The 27009-nt window shown below is 46.9% G+C and overlaps 1 protein-coding gene across 4 annotated transcripts in view; it reads right to left on the bottom strand.

The window, feature by feature from the left end:
• FERMT2 (FERM domain containing kindlin 2) overlaps positions 1-27009 on the bottom strand; it is a 375557-nt gene that overhangs the window by 53947 nt on the left and 294601 nt on the right. For all 4 annotated transcript variants that reach the window (XM_069208559.1, XM_069208557.1, XM_069208560.1 and 1 more), the window contains one exon: positions 10010-10151. In XM_069208559.1, the coding sequence (XP_069064660.1) occupies positions 10010-10151 (142 nt within the window). The remainder of the gene's footprint in view (positions 1-10009; positions 10152-27009) is intronic.

Consider the following 27009-nt stretch of genomic DNA (forward strand, 5'->3'; position numbering starts at 1 on the left):
CTAGATAGCTGGTTAATTGATAGTTAACATGTTTCTCCAAGATTTTTGTTGAGATGGGAAGGAGAGCAATGGGTCTGTAATTCTCCAGCAGAGAAGGATCCAATTTAGGCTTTTTTAAAAGAGGCTTGATGATGGCATGCTTAAAAGATGAAGGGAGAGAACCTGAGGATAAGGAATGATTCAGTATTTTTGTAAGAGGAGGAACAACAATATCTGAGACCCGCGAGAGGATGGCAGGAGGGGCGGGATCAAGGGGGGAGCCCGATTTAATTTGAAGGAGGTTGGTAGTCACAGCATCCGTGAGAGGGGCAAAGGTAGTTAATACACTTCCGGAGAAGGCGGGGTCCATCGTTTGATATTCTGACGCCTCCAGGGAAGGAGAAGGGAACCCGGAATATATCTTGATGACTTTATCGTGGAAGTAAGATGCCAGGCGAATACTGTATTCAATGGAGGGCTCTGTGGGAGGGGCAGGCATAGGGGTTGTGGTTAATTCTTTAAAAATCTGAAAAATTTCCTTCTGTGAGCAGGAGGAATTTTCTATTTTTGTACCATAGTATGTGGACTGGGCGGCTTTATTATTTTGGTGGTAAAGTCTGATGGATTGCCTATATACTTCTCTATCGGTGGGGCTGTAGTTCTTTCGCCAGGATCTTTCTAACTTTTTACACTTCTTTCTTAATTCTAATAAAAGAGGAGAGAACCAAGGTTTAGCCTTGTGAGAGGGCTTATTGACTCTTGATTTGATGGGCAGAATACCATCCAAAGAGGAGGAAATCCACTCATTAAATAAATCTGCGGAGGCAGGAGAGCTGTTGACCCCAAGGGAAGCTTGGAGAACAGCACGCCACTCCCTAAGAGCCAACTTTGACCAGATACACCCAGAGGTTAAAGAGGTGGAATGTGGGTCTAGTATGACCTTAAAGGGAAAAGAGAAAGATAGAAGGAAATGATCTGTCCAAGTTAAAGGCAGGGAAGGCAGGGTGTAAGAGCAGGGAGATACAGTCCTCACTGTATAACTATGGGTTTCCTGTAATTGAGAAATCAAAATGTGAAAGGTCTGAATTTGAGCTGGACTTGGATATGCTAACCACTATCTGAGCATTAAGGCTGTATCTGCAAAGGTTGGAGATGGGGTTTGAGAAAGTTGAAAGTGAACCACAGAGTGTGAAGGAGGTCTACTGTGATCCGAGTGCGACGCTGACAGTGTTGGAATGTACTGGCTCTGATGAGCCTATTGTCCAAGTAAGGGAAAATATGAATGTGTTAATGCCTGAGGTATGCAGTAACTACTGCTAGACATTTTGTGAAGACCCTGGCTGCGGTTGTTACCCCGAATGGTAAAACCTTGAACTTATGTTTCCCCGCAATGACAAATCTGAGTTATCTGTGGTGTGCTGGATTTATGGGAATATGAAAGTATGCATCCTTTAGGTCTAAAGCGGTCATAAAGTCACCTTGTTGTAACAATGGAATGACATCTTGGAGAGTGACCATATGGGAATGCTCTGAGAGAATGTAGTGATTTAGTGGTCTGAGATCTAGAAATTGGCCTGAGTGACCCGTCCTCCTTTGGTGTAAGGAGGTATAGGGAGTGTACGCCTGACCCTTCATGTGAGAAGGGGACTGATTCTATAGCCCCTTTTAGAAGGGATTCCACCTCTTTTTGGAGAAGAGCAAGATCTTCTTGTGAGAATTTGGGAGTGCTAGTGGGGAATGTTTTGTGGAAGTGAGCTCCAGACAATAACCATGTTAGATAATTGAGAGAACCCACTGATCTGAAGTGATATCGGACCATTGTGGGTAGAAATGTTTGAGTCTTTCCCCTACTGAAGAGGTGTGAGGTGGTGTAAATAGTCACTGGCGTGCAGTGGAGGTAGATCCTCTGGAGGTGGATGCCTTTCCTCTGCCTTTGTTGTTTGCACTTCTGTGTGATCCTCTAAAGGAACCTCTATTGTAGAAATATGAGCCTTGTTTGTTTTGAGAGGTGGGGGGCTTGGTAGAGGATGGTTTGAAGCCTTCCCTGAATTTTGGGAGATGAAAATTACCATGTTGTGTGGTGGTGAGTAATGGCGCCATGGCCTTTGCTGTCTGAGTCTAAGTTTTTCTATGGTGTTGTCTACTTCCTGGCCAAATACGTGTTCCCTATCAAAAGGCATGTGGAGGACTGCTTGCTGTATTTCTGGTTTGAATCATGAACATCTAAGCCAAGCTTGCCTACGTAGAATGATACTAGTGTTAATACCAAATGCTGGTGTTATCTGTGCCACCAGTTGCACACCTAATGGAATTATTAGAGATGGTTTGACCCTCAAACTATCTTGTGCCCTTTTACGATTTCCCTCTGGGATGTACAGTAGGAGATCATCCATTTCGTCCCAGTGCACCCAGTCATATCGTGCCAAAAGTGCCTGTGAATTGGCACTACGCCAATGATTGGCAGCTTGTGCAGCCATTATTTTTCCTGCTGCATCTAGTTTAAAAAATAAATAAAATTAATTTCCATATCAGGAGGAGGCGCATCTCATGTGGATTGACCATCAGCTCATTTTCGTGGTGTACTGAGGACTATGGAGTCAAAGGGATCCGAGCACATATACACAGAGGGTCTGTAGGTGACGCCTTTTATTTCTTATCCACACTTGGGGTGATAATCCGAGACTCTACAGGTTCTTTAAAAATATCATTGGCATGTTTAAGCATGCCGGGTAACATGGGTAAAAACTGAATCTTTATATGTGGTAGTCAGGGAGGAAATCCTCTTCAATAGGGTCAGTGTGCAGCTTGACTTTGTGGTATGCGGCTACCCTTGCTATGACCTGCTGATACAATGTTTTGCCTTCAGGTGGTGATGGTCGCGCTGAATATGTCAGGGTCATTTGGAGGACTGGGTCAGGATTGTATGAATCTCTTGGGCCTATGTCCTTGGCATGTCACCCAAATCATCTCCTTGAGACGGTGGTGAGCCCAGTGTGGAAAACTGTGGTTCAAAAACTGGTGTAGGGGATTGTGGAGATGGTGGCGGGGTAGAAGGAAGCACTGGCAAGTGTGGTGGAGAAGGCTGATGTCGGACTGGAGCCTTGTTCTTGGAGAACTTTTTAGAGGGAGCAGCACTGAACAAGTCCTCTTCAAAAGGTGAGCTTCCCTTTAATTGGAACGGGGGAAGCAATTATTTTCCCTGTTAATTTTTGAATATGGAGTTGGCACTGATGAGCGTCCGTTATTACTAAGATCGGCTCACTGGTGAAGCTGCTTTGGAGGAATGACTGGATTCTCTAGAAGGCAGAGTCAATGTTCTGAAATCTTCGGAGCCAAAGTCTTGTGTTGAGTGGATGCTGTTGGCTCCGAAGTGGTTGCAGTGTTTTGTTTTTTTGCTCAGTACCAAATCATTTGGTTCAATGGATCTGCATAATCCCAAGGCGGCCTAGGATGTTGCCGAGCCGAAGGTTGATATCATCTGAAGGTGATTTTCAGATCTGACCATGGTCCGAAGGTAGTGGTGGCTCAGCGACCTGCTTCTGGGGCTTCTTTAAAGTCTTTGTATGGCGAGTAGGGGCTGTTCTACTCAAGGGCTACATGGAGGAGGCTCTCAATCTCGGATTGGATGTCTGACTCATTGATGAAGAAGGCCTCTTCCTGCGCGTGTTCTTCCCCGAAGATATCCGAAGTGTCTGCCATCTCCAACCTATGAGCTCTTCGGTCGTGCGAAAGGAACGGCAGGTTTGTTAGTTGTGGTCTGGGGAGAGAAATTACACACCAGATGTTGGTTTGTGTGGGGAAATGTTGCGTGGCATTGAGGGCAAAACAAAATGGAATACATTCCATTAGCCCTGCATAGTCTGACACCACGTGGAAGATTAGGCCAGTGACGGGCACGGACACCCTGAAGGACAGTAAGCCAGCTCCCGTGCAGAACTACGGACCAACCGCGAAATATATAGAAAATTCAATCGATTTACAATACCGCTGCTGAAAGAAAGACTGACAAGAACAGTTCGGACTAGACTGAGCTGAGGAAATACTGTAGCGAGAGGAACACGCTTGAAGCGGACAGCAGAGAGAAAACAAATGACTATGTGCATGCGCAGTATCACTGAGAGTCTCCTGTAAATAAAGTCCAGTCTGCCAGATGCAATCATATGGCTTCCTCCACTGGAGTGGGGAAAATGAGGAGGGGTGTGAGACATTGACTATTTTATATTCTGTTACCAGAGGAACACCTTTCTCTGGAGGTGGGTGGATTAGTTGATGACACTTTAAATTGATGATCTTCTCTGTTTTAGGGAGTATAAATGCTGTAATTAAAAAAGCCAGCAAGGAGACTGACTACTGCGTTGGTAATACCTCCCATCTTTGCTATAAAGTGTTCTTAGAACAACTTTCTTATAGCAAGGCCCAAGGCGTTCAGAATCTTTGCTTTGTTCTCCATTTTTAACATGTCTTCCTCCGTGTATTGCCATAACAGGTGGTTCATAATATTTAGGTGCACCTTCAGCTAGGAGGTGGTAAGGCGGAGTCGGAAGGATCTGCAAATAGGTACACATGACAGTACCCAGAAGCTGCCAATTCTGCTGCTGCAATTATAATTTGGTTAAAAGAGCTTTCATGCAGCATTTCAAAGAAGTCCTGTTGCTGATGTTTTGGCAGTAGCATCCACACAGTTGCTTTCCTGCTCTGATGGAGCAGCTTCCAGTGTTCAAGTGTGCCACATCCTCATGAAGCTCACTATCACAGGTTGGCAAAAGGGAATTGGGTTACTGTTCAGGTTTTAGGAAGGTCTGGATCCTGTTGTGGCACCCTGTATTTTCGCAAGAGGCGTGGTATATGACAGCTTTAATAATAGCAGCAGATAGAAACTCTCTGCAATGGCAAGCAAAATAGGTATTAAAGGCAGAAGAGTTTCGTAGCAGCTCTCAGCTGCAAAGAATCTACAATCACAGAAATGGTCAACTGCGGAACCTCTAGAGAAATATTCAGTTTAGCTGCCCCCTTGGATAGGGCCTCGTGAAAGGTTGTAATGTCATTGGTGGGTGAGACACGAGATTGGGATGTGGCTGACAAAGTCAGACTATAAAAAAAAAAAAAAGTCATCATCTAAACAAACATTGACAAAGCCAATAGGTTTCACTTCTGCAAGTTCTACTGGTTTTGTCAATGTTGTTTTAGAGATGTTGCACATCAGTCAGTACTGATTGCATCATAACACTCCCCCTGCACCCACTTTAAGTCATGTTGCATAACAGCCAGTGCTACTGTACAACATGTATAAAACAGACCAGAACATGATGGAGGACAAAGGTGAAGAAACAACTGACAGCAGGCGAAGTGGGAAACAGACAGCAAGAGAATAGATGGTAGCAACATAGGTGGCTGTGGGGGAAGGACGAGTGAGTAGCAACAGGCGGGGAGATCGTACAATGTCATTTATTCTTATAGAGCACATGACAGTTAAAAAAAAAAAAAAAAAAAAGGAGGGTAACTGGAGCAGTGGAAGGACACTGGCTGCAAACAGGAAGCTGCAACAAGACCATGCTCTCCACAACAGGGACAAAAACCCCAAGAATGCAGGACCTGGTCAGCAGCTTACAGGAATCAGGAGGCATGGCCAGAAAGAAGTAAGGAAAAAAAGTGACGTGGAATCCAATCAGTGCTAAACATTGGTAAGTAACGGGAGGACTAAGCTGGTTTAAGTTTTTTATTTTAATTTTTTTTTGGTTATAGCTGACCGTACCTGCACGAAGTAGTCAAAACCAAAAAAAGGAGATCCTGGAGGAAATCTGAATCTTTCTCAGAAGTACGATTGGAGGAGGCTGGAGCGCTGTGAGATGATTTCAGAGATGGCTTTCTACTGCATAGCAGAGATATTGAAATTGTTCTGGATACCATCAGGTAGAGGCAGAGGTTACAAGGAAAACTGAACTGGATTCTCAAAAGAGCTGATTGACCTTACTGGCCTGCAAGGCAGTGGACACAGATCCAGAGTGAATGGATGATGTGGCTTAGATAAATACTATATTATTTTATTCGAAGTTGGACTCAAAGACTAGGTTGAAAAATGAGATGTCAAATCAGAAGAGACTCCTTGCAGATGAGGCAAAGCCAAGTGCAGTTAATGCGGAGACTAAGCGGTTAGTCCAGTTGTTGCCTTTCACCAGATGGTCACAGATATTCCCATCCTTCTTAAATGAAAACAATGGGGGACCAGGAACCAAGTCTCGTGTTTCCAATGAAGCCATTTTTTAAATAATCTTCCTAACCTTGTAAGAGCTAGGACTGAACGCAGTAATGCAAGGGAACATCTAATTTTCTATTCCAATCTGTGATGGGATAAGGATGTCACAGTGGCAAAAGTTACTCGATTCCTTCCAGTTAGTGAAATGTTGAGGTTATTCACTATTACTTTCATTTTCTTGTAAAAATTGCCAGCTTCTTTGAAATAGTTATTGTTCCACTTACAATTTCTGTAAACACACAGACCAAATTCATATGGGACGCCATCACTGTGGGCTCTCATATGATTGCTTCAGTAAGAAAGTAAAATATGCAATTCTAATGATTTTCAGTATAAGCTAGGCAGAGAGAGTGCAAACATGGGTACAGAAAAATCTGAGTTTTCCTGTGCTGGAGGTGCGCAAGGTCAATAGGGGAAGTGTGTGTCATGCAGTGCAACCTCCTACAGAGGGGCATGATACATGTCCATCATCATGTGTGGACTTCGTATACCAACTTACCCAAGCACATGGGCATTTAAACTGTTCCTTATTGCCTTTCTACTCCAGATCAAAATAAGTCATCTGTGTATCTTCTACAGGGACTGCTATGGGTGAAGGAGAGCCACCGGGGAGTTATGTTGCCCAGAGAAAGCTACCATTGCCTCCAGAGTGTGCTTGCTAGTGAAGGACAGGCAATGGATTGTTTTCCTAAAGCCTATGCTACAGTGGTGGAAGAGTGCTGGCCACTGCTACTACCCAGGAAAGACTTGCTTCTGAAATGACTGCTGGGGCTGTTTTTTCTTCTCTAGCTTCCAAAACAAGATGCAAGAGTGTTTTATTTCTTTATGGGAGGATTTAAAACTGCAACTTTGGAAAACTGCTCCCAGCCAACGGACTTTAGAACTTCTTCCTCTATTTTTTTAATTTGCTCATCTGATTGAGGGCCTAATAGAGATGTTCCATTTAAAGGCTTTCCTTGCATCGTTCACCTCACATGAGGAGACCATCAAGGAGAAAAACAATGGACTGGAATGCCGCACTGAGTGACTGCCAGTGGCCAAGATTAATTCAAGCATTCCATTCATCATCTTGTTGTTGGTGGTGCAGTTTACACCCGAAGTATGACAAGTGTTCTCAGACATGGGTCCTGAGCTCCCTGTGCCATAGAACTCAAGCTAGATCTCACTCGAGACCTAAGAAGGTTGAAACTGGTCTGGGGTTGATTGTTATCCCTTCTGGAGGGCACCTTGCCTGGCAGTTTAGGATAGACTGTTCCATGTAGGAGCTGGGATGGTACTGATTTGCATAAGGTGGGCCTCTAGAATGGCATGGTGTGTGAAAAATGACAGACTGGCATTCCGTCCTTGGCTAAAGTCTATAGAATCCTTGCTTTTCTCCTTTGGAAATCACACTGACATTACTGTGCTCCACAGAGACGTCATAGCAGCTCAAAAGTACAGAGGAAATGGCATGACCAGATTGGCACCCGCAACAGCCATCTTCTCTCCTGAGTAATAAGGCAGTTTACAAACACCTATAACATAACAAATAGCTGCATTTATTCTACTAAAGGTAGTCTGGCATGGTCATTACAACCCATGTGCTAACCTTCTCTGGTAGTCAAGCCAGCCACATTTCTTGGTCTGGAACAACTGCCTTCATGAATTTAGTATTCTGGTCGGATCTAAATTTATTCTGTAGACAATATTTTATAGACCCCCCCACCCCCCCCCCCCCCCCCCCAAAGAGGTGATTCACAAAGGTATCCATCATAGGCTCTTGCAGATCAGAAACAAGCAGAACTAGAGTATTTTTGTTTTAACGGTCTGTAAAATATAGCAGAGCTGCTGACCTTCGGTACTGTGGTCCGCAAATTAAACTTTCTTCAGCTCTGTTGAGGAACTCTTTAAAAGCCACCAGACCATCAATAGGAGAAATCCTAGATACAATAAACTCCACAAATACTGGTGAGAGAAGACAACCCGTATAAGTCTGACTCATGAGGTGAAGAGTTGCACCATTTGACTCTACTTGGGCTGAGAGAAGAAGATCGGGGACCAACAGGCTACCTGTCTGTCAAAAATTTCCTTTTCTTTATACCTCTTATCTGAAGGTATAGGTAGTGACATCTCTGGACTTGCAAAACAATTCACTTGGAGACTTTATACCTATCCGACCAGGTTGTATTGGATGATAGGTTGTTCAGTCTACAGATGACCTGGAACTTACGAAGGCTACAGCAGGATGTTGTGGAAGAATTCTCTTCAGAGAACTTTGTGCAGAAGAAAGAGTCCAGTCATCTCCCAAAGAGAATCACTTCTAGATCTTCACAACCAGATAAGAGGGTGAGGAAGATAGAAACCCTTCATGAGGTGAAGGCTACTCAGGTTTGTCCAAAGTGGGAGATTGTTTGGGCGAGTCATCCCTGCTCTCCCCCCCCCACCTCCCTCAACATCAAAATGTCCCTCCATGCCAAGTAAGATGTCTGAACCTCTCAATATTAATGATTGAGCATGCCTAGACATTAAACCCCTGCCTCTCAGGGTCAAGCACCTTGACTGGGATTGCCAGTGACTAGTACCTACAAAGGTGACAAAAGTAACATGAGAGGAAAAGAGGGTGGCACCATATAGTCATCAGGTAAATTCAATCTACTTTGTCTTCTGCAGCAGCCACTTCTGCTTCAGAGGGGCGATGTCCAATTCCCCCTTTTTTGCCCAGAGGTGAACCACTTCCTTAGCCCTTAGTTTCCTATGCAACATTTTCTGCCAAATTCCACAGACGTTGATGGAGAGAGAGTCCAGAAGAACCAGGCACATATTGTGGTTAGCATACCTCAACATCTTACCTGCAACGGCTGAGCATGTATCAAAAAGTGCCAGCATGGTGACTATAAACGCTGGTAAGTGGAACACAACCAGAACAAGTCAGGGAAAACCAACAGTTTTTACACTCATTAGAAAAGAAATCTCCATAGAATTTGAATAACAATTAACACCCCCCCTCAAACTTGCACCTTTAACCCCTGCAAAATGTTGGTAGAAGCCAAAAACAGCTTTAAAGAAAAGAATGGTGTACAGGATCTTCCTCAGAGCAGAGAAATATAAAATTGCCTTTTTGGCATGGTTTATATTTAAAAGTGTATGCTTGGCACCACTCAGAGTTTGCTTTGCAATTGGGGCGCCATTCCACGTTTGCTTTTTTGCGTTCAATACACTGTGGTTTAAATGAGCATTTTCAAGTAAATGTACTGTCTGGTCCTTTATTTTGTTTAATTGGTTAAAAGCAGTAACCCCTGCCTTCTGGCATGTTTTCGGTTTACTTGGTTTAACTGAAATTTAAAAACTGAGCTGCGGGATTTAATGTAATCATAGGAAGAGTCAACTTTTTAGGACTATCAGAAAATTACACAGAATTTGGAGAGGATCCATGAAATACAAACTAAATTGTTTTGTTTTCTATTGGTGCACTCAGGTTCAATGTAGAAAGTGATAAGGTACTCCCATGAAATGGTTAATGCTTGCTGAAAGGGCAATGAGGTTTGCATATTATCCACTGTACTTCAGTCACTCCTAAAAAACACATTGTTGCCCTTTTCAGTAGAAGGAAAGTTTTGGAAAATAAATCAGGAGATTAAGTTGGAAAACTGCCAATTCTTTGATCACGTGTGGGCCCAATCTAAGAACAGCCCCACATCTTCAAACATGACAGAATGAATGTCCACACACCACCAAAGGGATTGTTCTTTAAATACCGTCACATTACTAACATGTATTTAAAATGTAATAGTAAAGTACCATTTTTATTTCCCAGTTGACATTCCATTGCTTCATGTTACTGAATCGCCACGTTTTAATTGCATCTCCTGTACTAGCATCCATCCTTATCAACCTGTTATAGGTAATTCCAATCAGTTCTTCTTTCTTGCCTCCTTGGAATCTGTAATGAATGTAAATAAAAAAAAACAAAATACATGTAAGTTACTTAAAAAAAAAAACAGTATATTCTTTACTCAAGTAACCTTGTGAAAAAAGAAGCAATGATGGCTCCCTCATAAGTTATTCTTCAGGGACCTACAAATCACATCTTACCCATCACAGAATCTTCCCTTGAAGATTTTTAAAAAATGGTTCTGTGCTGCCCATGTTCTCCAGTCCTTAAGCTTAAATTTCCAAACATTCAGACACAAGGATAAGGTGTTGGGAGACGAGAATAAACACATGGAACCTCCACCAATTATGCTTCCTGCTACTCAATAAGGAACTTTTCATCAAGTGTTTTTCCCACAAATCTATTCAACAAAGGAAATTGAAAAGCACCCAATCGAAAAGGAGAACTCCTACATTGGTTAAAAGTTTCTGCACCCAGCATGACAGACAGCAACGATTATAAACTGCTAGAGTAGACCAACCCCTTATTTTATATGTTCACATAGCTGAATGTTTTCATACTTGATAGATTAGAGGCGTTATGTCAAATTTAGCGAACACACGCACATTACCTTACCATGATATCTTCAGGGAAAGCCTTATCTCGCCACTGCAGCATGAACATTTAGATTCATAAGCTGTGCATGAAATATGTACCAATAATGGCCACATGTTGAGCCGGGTGTGAGGTGTAGGTGGTTGCAAGAACAAGCTACTTACCTTTAGTAGCCCTTTTCTGGTGAATACTCTAACTGCAGATTCCTCACTTAGTCCCAGACTGCATCCTGAGAATTTTCTTAGCAATTTCTCTGCGTGCAGGTAAGCGGCATCATGCAGCTTCGTGTCAGAGCCCTCGCCACCTGGATGTAATGTTGGAGGCCCTACATAGCCACTATGTCTGCGCATTGACATCAATTTCTTTCAGATATTTGTCTGAGCTATTGTACGCAGAACCTTTAATAATCAGATTGTGCAAGTGTGCATATTTCAGGACTGAAATCTTATTAAGTAGGGACTAGGTGAGTCCGTTCCACAGAATGGGGAGATGTGGGTGAGTCAGCGAGGAACCTGCAGTTAGAGTATCCACCGGAAAGAGCAATGACAATAGGTAACCATAGGAAAGCACCCCTTTTTGTCATGCTCATCCCCACATTTTGCCTGATAATGGATGCAATTTTGACTGAAAGTGCATTGGGTTCCTGCTATCTAGGTCCCCGGTGCCAGATCTCTTTCCCTACACTGTACAACTGTTCCCCAATTAGCAATACCTTTGGCACACCTGTAAGTTCCTAGTAAATGACACCCCAGGCACCAAGGGCATGGGTAGCAAAGGGTATCTCCAATGGCTACAGCATGTATTGTGCCACCCACAGGAACCCCTCACCTAGCACATGCAAGCTGCCATTGCAGGCTGCGTGTTCTTGGTGCAGCTAAAAGTGAAAACAGGACATGGCACACAGCCTGTATGCCATGCTCACTAACTCCATGCAATACATGTGAGTCACCCCTACAGAAGGCCTTTCAGCCCTTAAGAAGGGTTATTACATTACATGTGTGTAGACATATCTACAAGAGCAGATATGCTCCTGCTATGTCAGTTGATTCTCAGACAGTGAGTGATCAGGGAAGTTATTTTAGTAGTCACAGACCCCTCAAGTCAGTCCCAGCCCTAAGGTGAGCTGCCTGATGTGGAGACCAAATTTGAAAGTCTTCCATCTTGGTGATGGCAGAACTAGGAATATGGGACAGGGTTATGCCCACTTCCCAAAGGAAGTGGTCATATGGGAGAGGGGGATAGTGACGCCAGGAGTACATAGCCCATTGGCTACTACCACCCTACACTCTCCTGACACACCTAAATTCTGTATTTAGGGCAGCCCCTGGCACCAGAAAATCAGATCCTGCTGACTTGAAAGAAGAACGACACCGGCAAGATGAATCCGTAAAAACCAGAGACCGGTGACTGACTGTGCCATACCTGCCAGCCTGCTGAGTTGCTCCCCTGCATTTTGCAGGTAACCCAAAGAAAACTGAGAGGACCCAGGACCACCAAAACCCAACACTGGAGAGAACCACTGCACTCGAGCCTCCTATCCCGAGCTGAAGTAGGCCAATGGTGTCTGTGGTTCCCAGGCCCTCCAGAGACTAAACCCATCTTGAATTCACCAACTGTAAACTTTCGGACGACACCTGTAGCCTCTTTCTGCAGGTCCCCTCAACAGCAACCGCCTTTGGCGACTGAAACCAGATGGTCCACTGCACCTCTGCACCCAGTCGCCCAAGACCAAGAAGAGGATCACTGGTGTCCCCGAGCCTTGTGAGACATGAGCCCACTTGTTTGGTCAGACTGGACCTCCAGTCTATGCCTGCATCCTCTTCTGTAGGCCCCCCCCCCTACCATGACTGCCACCGGTGATGGAAACCATTGTTCCAAGAAAGCTTTACACCCGGACACCTCAGACTGAGGAGAAAAGGACCACTGATGTCCTTTTGCCCCTGAGCATCGCAGGAACTGAGCCCATTTGGCGATTCACCCAGACTTGCCCCCCCCAGTCCATACTTGCAGCATCTTTTTGACCGAACTGATCCCCCACTGACTTCCACGGGGCACCTGACGCTGAACTGAACCACTGCACCTGCGGTGACTTGTTGGTGAGGCCTAGAACCCTGCCCTATACTCACCTTAAGTCTGGAAGATTGGTCCTGTAAGTTGCGGTGAAGTACCTGTTTGCCATATATTTTTTCTCTCCCATAGGGAAACATTGCAGCTTCAAAAATTGCAGTAAGTATCAACTTTTCAAACCTGTGATAATTTCTATTGCAAAATATACTTACCTGATCGTATTGATTCTGGTGCCTAAACATATATAAAGATACTTGTTATTTTTATAAACTGGTGTGTCCCTTACTGAGCTGTGTCTCTCGTTTATTGGCTATATGCCTATGGTAAATGTTTAACACTCCTTTATGGTAAACCTAAGGCTGCTCAACCACACTACCTGCTAAGAGAGCACCTTGGGATTGCTACAGCAAATTCCTCAACTTGAGAACTGATACCAAAGTAGTGCCACCCCAGGTTGAGTCTGTGGCATGGTTCGGACCAGGAAATTCTGGAGGACAGAGCAGATAATTCTCCTCCTGTGGACCTGGCTATTCAGGCACTAGTGAACAAGTTACTTACCTTCAGTAACACATTATCTGGTAGAGACTATGGCCCTCATTAGGACTTCGGCAGTCTTTCAGAAAGACCGCCGAGGCCGTGGGCGCCACTATACCGCCAGCACTGGCAGTATATGTGGCTCCCTATTTGGACTTTTCTGCTGGCCCGGCAGAAAAGTCACATCAACATTGCCGCCGGCTCATAATAGAGCCGGCGGCAATGTTGATGTGGAGCAGCACCTGTCGTGCATTTCACTGCCTGAAATTCTGGCAGTGAAATGCGCGATGGGGCTGTGTGCCTGGGGGCCCCTGCACAGGCTGGTGGTTGGGGATTATGACCGCCAGGCAGAAGCCTGGTGGTATGGTGGAGGCTTACCGCCAGCCCCCAGGGTCATAATGATGCCCAATATCTAGCTGCAGATTGCTTACCTTTGAATTTCCCAGGCATCGGACTGGATATGGAAACTTTGCATGAGCAGTAACCCCTGCGTGCAGTCAGGTGGCTTCGTTTAATTCTACTTGGCTCGGAAGTGACGTCGCAGTGACCTACAAAGGTGGTACATGGACGTCAGTTAATTTTCATGACTTTCCATGCCAAGAACCATGAAGTGAACTGACAAATGTGTGACCAAGCTAGGGCCCTGAAAGTGAATATCCCTAGAAATCTGTCCATAGCGCTGAGAGGCATGTGTGGGTGCAAGGAATCTGCAATTGGACAGTCTACCAGATAACACATTACCGAAGTTAAGTAGCTTATTCATCTGATAGAAACAAACTGCAGATTATTTACCTCTGAATAGATACCCAAGCCATATCCTCCTGGTGGTGGGCTGTGGACAAATTTTCTAAACTAGAAAGTCCTGCAGGACCGAACGGGCGAAATGCCTGTCCCTGCGGACCACACTGTCCAGGCAGTAGTGTTTGGCAAACATGTGCAGGGACACCCACGTTGCTGTGGGGTGGGGGGGTGGAGAGAGGCCAGAGTGCGAAGCACCACTTTGCCAGGGAACACAGTAAGAAATGGAGGCTTGGATGATAAGGGCTACAGCTCACTCACCCTCCGGGCAGATGTTTTTGCCACTAGGAAAGCTGTCTTGATGGTAAGCAGCCGGAGGGGAGAATTCTGCAGCAGCTCAAAGGGAGCACACATGAGGTATGTGAGAACTAAATATCCCACTGAGGCATGATAAAGGGCGTAGGGGGAAACATATGCACAAACCCTTTGAGAAACCTATATATTTGTTTGTTTTTTAAGTCCCCTATTGTAAAGAGGGTTGGTCAGGCAGCTGCAGGAAAGTGGACAGAGCAGAGAGAAAACCCGTATGAGTGCCCGGAGCAGAGCCCTGCTGGGCAAAGGTAAGAACGAAGAGAAGGATATCAGATTAAGAGAGGCAGAAGGAGGGTCGATAGACTTGTACAATATTATAAAAAAAATTGCCATCAGCAGACATATACCATTTTCGAGGAGGAATGCCTGGCTGCCAAGATAACGTTATAGACACCAGGAAAAAGAGCTATCAACTGTTGCTGCTCAATCTCCAAGCAAGGAGGCAGAGAACTGACAGATTTGGATGCAGAACCCTCCGCCGATGTTGCAACAGAAGGGGCAGACCAATTGGAAGGTCCATGCTCATTTTCAGAAGCTCAAGATACCAGAGTCTCCATGCCCAGTCAGGAACCACAAGGATAACTTGGGCCTGATCACTCTTGATCTTCTTGAGAACTCTGGAAAGAAGTGGTACGGGCAGGCCTGAAAGAAAAGCACTTCAGAGCGAAAGCCGCCTTGGAAACTCTAACGTGCAAAACTGCTGACACGGCACATTCTCTTCAGAGATGAATAGATCTAACCAAGGCTCTCCCCACTGCTGAAAGTGTCCTCGTGCCTCCTCCAAATGGAGACGCCACTTGTGGCTCGCTAGACATCGAGGGTTGAGCTTGTCCACCCTGGTGTTCAGAGAACTTCCCAAGTGTTGAACCACCAGGGTTTTGCCCTGCTATTCCAGCCATGTCCAAAGATTCAGAGCCACTTGACAGAGTATCCCCAATCCCACCCTGCCCCGCTTGTGGCAGTATCACATGCCAGTGGTGTTGTGCGTTAAAACCTGCACCAACTTCCCCCCTTGACAGAGGGAAGAAATGCTTTCAATGTAGCTGGATCGCACGGAGCTCCAGCAAGTTGATGTGGAGTCTGGATTCTGCCTAAGATCAGAATACTCTGATCGCCACCTCTCCCAGATGGCTGCCCCATCCCAGGAGTGACACATCTGTCACTACTGTCAGATCAGGCTGGGGAAGGGAGAGCCCACCTTTGACCCAATTGCAGTCCATCAGCCACCACTGCAGGTCTTTTGCAATTCCCTCCGAGATCTGGACCATGTCGAGGAGATTCCCCCAAAGCTGGTCCCACTGGAACTTAAGATCCCACTGCAGAGCCTGCATTTGCCATCTGGCATGATTCACCTGCAGGAGGCCATGTAGCCCTGCAGCCTCAGAGTTACTCCCACTGAAATCTAGGACAGAGACTGAAACATCAGTATCATAGCCTGAATATGCTGGACTCCCTGCTCGGCAGGATATGCCCCAAACAGCACTGTGCCGAGAACTGCTCTGATGAAAGGAAGCATCTGAGAGGGAACCAGGTGTGACGTTGGCACGTTTATAGTGAACTCCAGCAAATGCATGAGGTCTGCTGTAGTCGGAAGGTGGGAGAAAGCCTGGGGTGAGTCTGCCTTCAACAGCCAGTCGAGGTAGGAGAAGACTGAACCCCCTGATCTGTGCAGATGAGCTGCGACCACCGGCATCACCATGGTGAACACCCTAGGGGAAATGGTAAGGCCAAAGGGGAGTACGGTGAACTGAAAGTGCTGTGGCCTACCTTAAACCACAGGTAACATCTGTGGACAGGAAGGATACCAACCCACCTCCCTGGTCTTGGGCAGAGAAGACCTGAGCCAAAGAGAGCATCTAGAACTTTGACAAAGACACTGACAATTTGGAGGTCTAGAACAATGCAAAAAGCCTTCCTCTTTTTGGGAATCAGAAAATAGCGTGAAAAACCACCACTGCCTACTTCGGATATTGGATCCCTCTCTACAGCTCCCTTGACCACGAGAGCTATAACTTTCTCTCGGAAAAAAGACAGTTGATCCTCTGCCAGCCTTTCTTGTGTTGGGGGAGGGAAAGATTGAAAGTGAGGGAGTAGCTCCTCTGCATGATCTGCAAGACCCATTTGGCCGATGTAAAGGGCTGCCAGTGGAAGAGATAATGTTGGATTCTCCCTCTGAGCACCCATGGCCTTGCAGAACCAACATAGAGGGGCTTAGAGGCTGCAGCTGCTTTTGGGTGGGGGGGGGGGGGAGGGGGTAGGGGGGGGTTGGAGATGGTTGCTGGTGGGCAACTGGCTACGAGAGTGGGAATGCACCACATCCTTGCACAGCTTGGGTAGCTTACGCATGATGGTGGCTGGCATAGTGCTTGTGCGGTGGCACACCCCTTCCGTAGCCAAGAAAGGCAGCCTGTGGGTGAGAGGTCACTGAGAGGCCCATGGACTTGGCTATAGCCCACATGTCCTTTAAGTGCTCCAGTGTCTTTTCTCCAAAGAGACAAGTCCTAGTGAAGGGCATATCCATGAGATTGGCTTGGACATCACCCGAAAAGCCAGATGTTCTGGCCACTGTGGAGGAAACAGATCAGCCCAGCAAGTCAGTTGTGTCCAAATCGCACCTAACAGTGAACTTGGCGGAATTTCTCCCATCTTTCACTGCTTGGGAGAGGATGGCCCGAGCCTCCTCCAGGACCCGTGGTAGCACTTGCGCATCCGAATCCCATAAGTTATCGCAATAACGGCCCAACAGCCATGCAGTGTTCACAAACAGGTATGCAGTGTTCACTAAGACTAATGAAGTTGAGGTTCTCTAACTGGCATTCTAAAGGGACTTGTGACCCCCCCTCCACCCTCCACTCTTCCTCCATGCCTGGCTGCTCCAGAAAATGCTCCGGCAATGACCAAGGACTAATGGATCCTGCCAACATTGAGCAATGCCGTTCCAACTCAGTTGGGAATGAGAATGGGGCTGGTGCTGCCGGTCGGTGCCAGGAGCATCGGAGACAGTCATGTTACCACAACCGGCGCCGATCCGGATCTGAGATCAGATCCATGATACCAAATTGGAGCCATCGGCGTGGAATCTGATGTGGTCCTTCTCCGACCCCTAAGGCGCTCCGAGGAATCGGCCCACTTGAATACGTGGTACATGGCCTCGTAAAAGTCCTTTGATAGTGGTCGCTCCAGCTCCCAGAAATGGGGGGAGGCGTGGAGTCTGACCTGGCAACAGCTCCGCAGAATCCTGCCTGGAAAAACAGATGTTCCTCACACGTCACGTTGGCCGACGGACGAGGTGATCTAAAAGCTCTCTGACTTTTTTCTTCTTGTGACCCTTCCCTGAGTGTCCTGTGGGCCTAAAGTGCATGAAACAGGACTTGGGGCTCCTAGGGCAAACCCTGCAACCTTCTTCACAATCAGGACTGGCACCTCCTAGGAGTTGCGCTAACCTGCATCGACTGGCAGGCCACAAAAGCAGCTTTAGGGACCACTCCCTCAATCTTTCAGTGCCACAGCCCGGCTGTCCGAGCAAAACTTCAAGTCATGGTCACGCTCCAGACACCATAAGCACAACAAGTGTGGGTCTGTTACTGACATGGCACAGTGACAGGCGCCACATGGCTTGAAATCAGCCTTCCTAGGAGACATCCTTTAACACTTTGAAAAATAGCCAATAAAGTTGAAAAAAACTTGTCAAAAAGAGAGGCAGGACTTCTCTGGATCAGCGCTAACTTGCATGGAAAGAAAAAGAACAGACGTCCGCGTGCCTGGGTGGCACTTATATAGGTGACTGCGACATCACTTTTGGGACCAAACGAAGCCATCGGACCCCGCACACGAGTATAGCTCAAGCAAACGTAAGGAATCTGCAGCTAGAAGTCTCGATCAGATGCTTAATGAACATCTGGCAAGACACCTACATAACAGCCTGATGAGTTTCCAAGATTGCCACATTGCACCCCAGTGAGGTTGGTAGTAGCCTTTACTCTGGTTGAATGAGAATGTGGTCCTTCTTGAAGCAGCTTCTTGTCCGGTCCATAACAGATTTTGATGCACAAGACAATCCAATTGGCGATGATTCTTTTTTCAATAGCCTTCTTTTTCACCCCAGAGAACCCTACAAATATTTAAGTATCCACTGATGTTCTATGGTACGATCAATGTAAATGCTTAGGGCTCTCTTTTGGTCAAGACGATGAAATGTTTCTCCCTCTTTAGAAGGATGAGGCGGGATACAGAAAGCTGGCAGGCTGAAAAGATTGCCCAATGTTGAAAGGTGCAACAACCTTTCAGAGAGTACAGTTTACGTCCTGAGGAGTAGCTTGCCTGGAAAGAAGGTAGTGTAAAGGCGGCTGAACGCACAATGCCTGTAAATCACTCGCACAACAAGCCAATGCAATCAATCAGCAATGTCGTTTTCAGTGTAAGCAGGTGCAGAGAACAGCTATACATAGGTTGAAGCAGGGCACATGAGGATACTAAGAACCAAATTGAAGTGGCACTGAGGCATCACAAATGGCAATGGCCGGAACATAACGGTTAGCCCTTGAAAAGAAAAAAAAACAAAACAGGTGATCTGAATAAAAATGGCTGATCACGTAAAAGCAGAAAGGCTTTGTACTTAATTATCTTATGGTCCCTGTTAAGTCCCATTTCAATTTTTTTAAATGTGCACCAGGGTTTGTCCATTTAACTGCATTAAAAACTGCTTTAAGTGTTTGCATTTGCCTGTGGTGCAAACACTTCTAGGTCTGATTTACCTCGAGCCTAAAAGATGATGCGTATTACTTTCTGGTTTAGCTCCAAGTATTGCGATATTTCTTCTTGATAGTTGAACTTGGCTGATGCTAATTATTATCCTGGTAAGTGGTTTGCAACCAAAAGGTCTTTCTGAATGACCCATCTGCAGATTTCTGGTACTTAAGTAGAACATGTGTGTCCTTCTGCAAATGTGGTACACTGTAGAAAAAGTTTTCAGTTCTATAACATGTATATAAATTTGACTGCTTCTAGTGTCATGTGTCCCCCTGAAATTCAGATTCTCTTTGTAAGTATCCCCATCCACTGAGTGGTTAATCTGGAGAAACCATCACTCTGAGCATTGGCTGTCTAAGGTCTGCCTTGCTTGTGTCATGTTCTGTATCATGCACATTAGGTCTGCCAGTTTACTTGTGACAACCACAAGATCTTCCCAGTCCACTGACACTTGCGCCTGTTAGTTCATGAATCACTCTTATAAGGGTCTTGTGTATAATATGGTAAAACTTACCCAAATAATGCTTTGTGCCATCATTACCAACATTCTCATCAAGGTCATCACCGTGAGAGAAAGACATCTGATAAAGGTGGAGTGCTTTGCTCAGTGTCAAAGCTCAAATGTATAAATCTTGTTTTTACAGAGTATATTTCAACACCCTCTTTTTTCAATTGGTTAAATGATGGCTTCTAAAATGTTCACTGTTAAACCCAATATGACAATGTGCCCATCATCTGGTTTATACTTTTCTGGCATTGCCGGAAGGAGGCTGCCTTAACTTGCCAGTCATCTAGATAATGGTAGACTTATCTGCTCTCTCAGATAAACTGCAACCACTTTTCGAAATTTGGCAAGAACACAGTGCGGAGTTTATCCCAAAATTCAAGACTCTGCATGATAATGAACATCCTCATTGTGTACCTGAGGCACTTTTAGAAACATTTGTTCACAGAAGTGGGCTTCTTTTAGATCTAAACTAGCCATATAGTCTACCTATTCTAGCATTGGGATTACATCTGTAATGCTGCCTTCTTGAATTAGTATGTTTTTAAGAACTCCATGTTCATTATAGGCCTTACAGTGAAGTCTCGCTTTGGTATTAGGATAGAGAGTAGACACCTTCAATGTACTCCTTTCATATGACTCTATAGCTCCTTTCCTTAGAAGTATATGACTTATTCTAGAACTTGAGGTGACCTTTGAACATTTGCTTTTTTTTGGTGGAATGTTGAAAGGTATGTTTCTTCTGTGTTGGAATAAGGGTTTACAGCAAGAAACCAAAATCAGTCTGTGCCTTCTACAACTGCACCCTATAGATATCTGCTGCTCTTACCTACAAAGGCACATATGGACAGGTGATGTGACAGTAAATGGATCAATGTTTAGTATTGTTTTCTCTCTGTGGTGAATTAGCCATCATTTCCTACCATATATCCCCCACTTCCTATGGTTCGTCATCTACTGGGATGCACCCATTATTCTCAAAGGATTCTGGCTCATTTTTTTATCTGCTCTTTAAAAGGATCTGGAGTTTTTTGAAGGTACTACCTCTAGAGGGTCTCTGGGCTGAAAATATTTCATCATCAACACCAGAGTCTCAGAGTCTGTTCTTGTTGGTTTGGAGGCACTGTAACCCTGAGGCATTGTACGTCCACCTTTTGCCATTTTTTTCTGGAATCCTTTCTGGTATATTTTTGATTCCCACGTCAGCTGACTGCTAGCCCTTGACAAAAGATCCTTGCTGCTGTTCCTTTGCACTATCTTTTAAAAGTAAATAAATAAAAATGTATAGCTTAAGTTGCACTTTACATACATGATCAATGGGCAACAACACTGTTATGACACTAACAGCCAGACGTAAGACTCACATCTAACCATACATTTGTTTGCTGTTCAATATTAATATTCTTAAAAGACAAATCATAACTCAATAATAGCAACATTTGTTGGTTCCTTGGAGCAGCGTAAACGTAAGCCAATAAACGTAATTCCTATTTGTAGTCTCATTTTTCATCATTACATCAAGTGTAGGCCTGGATGCCAAATTCATGTGTTCAACAGGAGGAGGACGCCATACAGTGTGGTCATGGGATCTTACGTGTAGTCGTCCTTGCATGTCACATACAAATCAGACCACAAGCCTGTGAACTATGATGTCCAAGATGGCTGAATTACTGCTTCCTGGGCCTGAACACTTTATGCCTATGTATATCTCTGCCTCTTCAAGAGCAATACTTTTAACAAGGGTGCATTACTTTTGGCAGGGAAAAAAAGAGAAATGGTGAGACCGTCATGAGGTGGTATTTTTGAGGGCCACAAAATTCTTCTGTCTCTGGTCAGCAGTAACGCTGGAAAAGGAGAGAATTTGACTCAGTGATTAACTTCCGGCACTCTAAAACATTGACAAACAGTGACATACTGTGGGCAAGTTAGCGAGGACAAGGGGAATTAACTTGACTCAAGGAAGGATATGCTTCAGAGGAACTAACTTCCCCAATACCCACAGCTACACAGAACTGCATGGGGATCATCCCAAAATGGTGCAACATTAAGGACCTGAACTCACCAAAGAAACTGCAGTAATAATTAGGCTCCATATGCACTTTAGCACAACAAGCCACTTCCTGTAAACACAGTAGCTTTAAAAAAAAAAAATAGTTTAGATTGAACTCAAAGTTGTTTCAGTTTTCCTCTTTGACCCGATCAAGAACATGGAGAAAGGTTTTTTCCCCCCTACCCTGGTATTCTGCCTCAGAGCAGGCTCACACCCCTTCACAATTGCAAATACCTACACACCAAATGAGTCAGGAACAACTCCTATGACAGACATTAACAGACGTTCTACAAATTGTTGATGATCAGGGCATATGTTAGAATCCTAGACACACCTACAAAGCAACAATATTACTCTGGCAGGAACAAAGCGGACACACTACAGCCTTTCAAACTCACAGCAAAAGTGATCCATAACAGTCTTCAAAATTGGGGGGGGCAGAGCATGACTGCCTAAGATGGCGGCCGCTTAGAGCTGGAGCTCTGAGCCGGCCGGCCTAGAATCCTGAATCAACTAGCCAGAGGAGACCTGGGAGACTGAGTTTCTAAAGGAGTCGGGTGCTGCTGTGGGCGGCGTGGACTGGGCAGGCGCCCCGGCCGGCCTCCCGCGTGGGCCGCGGGACCGAGAAGCAGCAGCCGGAGTGGAAACACTGGCAGTGCACACGTGCGCCGCTGAGCTAGACGACCGCCTGGGAGCTGCAGTGGAGAGCGGTGCGCAACCCCCTGGCTGAGATTTGAGAGTCATGGGTGGTGGGGCCCAGCTGATACCCAGAGGGAGACACCGCAAGCTGAGCGGGCTCGTCAAAATCTGGCGCGGCCCGGGCGGGAGACATGCTGTGCCTCCCTGTGCCTGGCTAAAGAGGCATTGGAAGTGCAGCCCGGATAGAATCCATATATTAAGCACTGGCGGTGCTGCAGTGGAAGGCGGTCCCCGACAGGAGCGGAAGCGAGGAGCGGGGGAACCTGAACGGAGGTGAAGAGACAGTGAGGTGGTTGAAGAAGACCCCTGGATTCTGTGGCCCATGCACAGGCTGGTGGTGGAGGGCCCCCCCGAAGAGTGTGAACAGTGGGGGATGTCCCATGCTCCACCGTACCCTACAGACATTGGAGGGACTGATCTGGGGGTACCTGAAGTGGAGCCCGGGCTGTGGATGCCCCCATAGCATCCCCCGCATGGTGGGCGGTCCCGTCCAAGTGGAGATAGGAGATGCTGGCGTGGAAATGGCTGGGATGGCGCAGACCTGACCCTCATGTGAAGAATTGACTGGGGGAACTACTTCGCTGTGCACGGGGGTCTGCGAACGGAGGGCCGCAGGTGCTCTACGCTGCGAGGCTCACCCACACTGCTGGACATTGGGCAGAGGTGGATCCCGGCTGCTTCCAGAGCCTATCTGACTACGGGAAAACTCAGGCACAAAATACAGGGAACGCCGCAAGCGGAGCAGGGGCGTGTCTGCCGGTTGGCCAGTGATGAACCGGAGGAGGGTGCAGCGCCCACCACGATGCAGGATATCCTGAATAAGATCCTTGGGGCGAATGAAGACACCAAGCAAACTCTGAGTCAGGAAATTATGAAGGTTTCCTCTGAAATAAGTCACTTACCCAAAGATCACCACAAACTGGCAGACAGGGTAGAAGCTACTGAAACATCCCTGGAGGAGCCGGCGCAATAACATACAAATTGTTGGACTGCCAGAAGGCGTTGAAGGCACTGTTGCAGTGGCCTAGTTAGAAACTTGGCTGCACACCATTATGAATGAACGACCCCCTCACGCCCTTCTTTGCCCTGGAGAGGGCGCACCGAGTCCCGACTCGTAGGTCAGAGCCGGAAAGACCGCAACGACCAATGATGGCAAAGCTTCTACATTACCGAGACCATGACCTGCTGCTACAGACTGCCCACGAGAAAGGCCCCTTCCAGGTGGAGGGTAGCAGTGCCACCTTTTTTCCCCAGACTTTACATTGGTGGTCCAAGCTCGACGTGCCACCTTCCTGGAGGTGAAGCAGGCCCTGCGGGAAGAGGGGCTCCGTTATTCCTTGCTGTTTCTATCGAAATTGAAGATTATGCTAGATGGCGACACACACTTCTTCCAGGAACCTGATGAGGTGTGGACATGGCTGGAGTCCTACCGCGTGGGCTCTACAAACCCCAAACAAGTGGAGCGCAAACAACCTCTAAGTTGTGGCAAGAGACGGCACACCAAAGACCTTCTTGGCGACCGCCAGGTGACAAAGCCCACAAGCCAACAGGCACACCAGGGTAAGAGTTGCTCTGTGGGCGGCGGCCTCACAGACAGAGCAAAGAAGCTCTGAGGATGGCCAGAGATCGGAGCCTGAATCCTTGAACGGAGAAGACTCCACGGATGTAGAATCAATGCCCAGTGTGGCGGAGGGTCTCCCCCACGCGACGCCACAGACATCAGATGACATCTTTTAAGATTGAGGGGCCTACATACTCAGTTCTGTTGCTCCTATACGGCTCAGTGGCGGGCCGGCGGGGCACTGGTGGACTGCTTTTGTGCTCTGTGCCCGCCCTCACATCACCCACCAGACGATCCAGTCGGATGACATCACTTGTTCATATACTGGTTATTATGGTTTGGGTGGGCAGCGGTTGCTTGTCTGCTCTTGGGACGGGGAGTTGGGGAATGTTAATATTGTCTGTTTTAGCCTGTGGTCCCTTAGACATGTGTGATGTGCCACTGCAATGGTCATTAGGGAGCTGTGTGGGGAGGTACGAGCTCCCCGACGGACCTCTTGGAAGATATGGCTACAACACGTCCTTTTTCTAAAATACTGTCTTGGAATGTCAGGGGTATGGGTTTGATTGCGAAACATCACAAGATACTTTCCTATATGAAGCGCTGGAGGGTACAGATTGCCATGTTGCAGGAATCTCACCTCAGCCAGGTGGAAGCGGACCGCCTACGTTGGCACTGGCGGGTGCAGCTGTTTGCAACCACATACACGGCCTATGCAAGAGGCGTAGCAGTATGGGTGAGAGCAGGGGTCCCCTTTGAGCCCATCAATATTGACACAGATAAAGAGGGTCGATATATATTAGTGGAGGGGCGACTATGGCAGACCGCTGGTCCTGGGCAGTATATACGCCCGAATCAGGACCAGCTTCAGTTCCTACAAACATTATCTGCCCAGCTGGCACGGTTTGTTAATGTTCCGTTCCTGCTTGGTGGGGGGTGAGTGGTGGTGGTGGGGGGGTTCGGTGGGGGTGGGGGGGGGCAGGGGGGCAGGGGGGGGACGTGACTTCAATGGGGTACTGGACCCTGACTCTGGCCGTTCTACCGCCCCACTGCAGGGGGCAGCTGCTGTCAGAGTGGCCAAGGGCATGTCAACCTGGATCTCACATTGAGACCTGGTAGATATCTGGTGCCTCCAGAACCCTCTTGGCAGAGACTACTCATACTATTCCCACCTCTACCATGTGCACACTAGAATAGATAGAATGCTCTGCGCAACCTCAGTGATTTGGCAACACGCTCTGAATACTTGGGCCAGACTGTATCTGATCAAAGTCCGCTGTTGGTCCATCTAACCACGATTGAGACTCGCCAGCCCCTTCCGACGTTGCGCTTGCACTCAACAGCATTGAAGGATGATGTATTCAGCACAGCACTAAATAGGTTGTCGGAATATTTGACACTGAACCTGGGCTCGGTGACCAGTAGGGGCATTGAATGGGAGGCCTTAAAGGTAGTGGTGCGGGGCCATTGCCTTGGGCAGACGGTGGGCATCCGCCGGGACCTTGAACAGGACATTTCACACTTAGAGGACGACTTACATAGAAGCGACAATGACCTAGATGGTTCACCAGAGGCACAGGCAAATCTGCTGGAGCTCAGGGAGAAATACTCATTGGCGCTAGAACGCCTTAGATGTCATTACTACAGGACCTATCGGGCCAAAGTGCACGACGAGGAGGGGAGGGCTGGCGTGGCTGATTCGTCCAGAAACTGGGGGGAAAACTATCACCCGCCTACTGACTAGGGAGGGAAATGTTATTTACACACTTCTCAGATAAATGCTGAATTCACGGCTTACTATAAATCCTTGTACAACTCCATTCATGTGGACTCAGCTATCATAAGGGAGGGCTTTCTATCTGCACTGCCTCGGACTGTTCTGACTGACGAGGATAGGGATGGGCATGGTGTACAGATCTCCATAGGGGAGATTAAGGCAGCTATTAAAACGCTAGTGGAGGGTAAGACTCCGGGTGCTGATGGCTTGCTCTCCGAGTTCTATAGAGTGGGCTGTGATGTCCTAGCCCCTAGATTGGAGGAGATGTATGCCAAAGCCTATCAGACCAAACTGTTGCTGGCCACAACCAAAGAGGTCATAGTGATCCCATTACCCAAGACTACGCAGGGTGACAGATGGGTTACTGCCTTCAGGCCTCTGTCCATGCTCAACATTGACTTCCAGATCCTTAGCAAAGCTCTTGCCGCATGACTGCGCTCTCATTCAGGGGGACTAGCGCGGGTTCATTCCTACCCGCAGCACCTCCAATAACCTCCACAGGTTATATTCTCTGCTCTATGATGATGCTCAACCCCCCCCCCCCCCAAATCCGACAGAAAGGATTGTGTCCGTGGATTTTGAAAAAGCCTTAGACACGGTGAGCTGGGAATTTTTTGATTCCACTATGGAGCGGCTGGGCTTGGGCAGGGACTGGGGTGCCTGGTTTAGGCTACTTTACACACAACCTACAGCCCGAGTCAAGACGGGACGAACGATCTCCTGTAGCTATGGTATACACAGAGGAACCCAGCAGGGATGCCCTCTAGCCCCCTTGCTATTCGCCATTGCCATAGAACCCTTGGCGGCGAGACTTCGAGATAAGGCCCAAGAATGGAGCATATGTCGACTGGGAAGTTTCCATATAGTCTCCCTGTATGCAGATCTACTTTTCTAGCTCCACAATGGACTAGAATCCCTACCCCAGGTGTTCCAGCTGTTAGATGAGTTCAGGGCCTGTTCTGGTCTCCACCTTAATAAACGGAAGACTTAAGTCTTCCCGGCGGTCTGTGGAATGAGCCGTTTTTCTTGTACGGAGGAGGTATCTTGGGCACCACATACCTTCCGTTATCAGGGCATACGGATCTACCATGAGATGCGGGACCCCAGGGAGGGCAACTTGGGTCCAGCGATTAGGGCTTTGCGGACCAATGTCACTTTCTGGCGCTCCCTGCGCTTGCCGACTATGGGCCGCGTATCTCTTATGAAGATGGTCATGCTAGAAATCAGTTTGCAGTGTGGGAAGCGTGGGTCGGTCGGTAA

This window comes from Pleurodeles waltl, chromosome 9 (assembly GCF_031143425.1).
Source record: "Pleurodeles waltl isolate 20211129_DDA chromosome 9, aPleWal1.hap1.20221129, whole genome shotgun sequence".
Taxonomy (NCBI): domain Eukaryota; kingdom Metazoa; phylum Chordata; class Amphibia; order Caudata; family Salamandridae; genus Pleurodeles; species Pleurodeles waltl.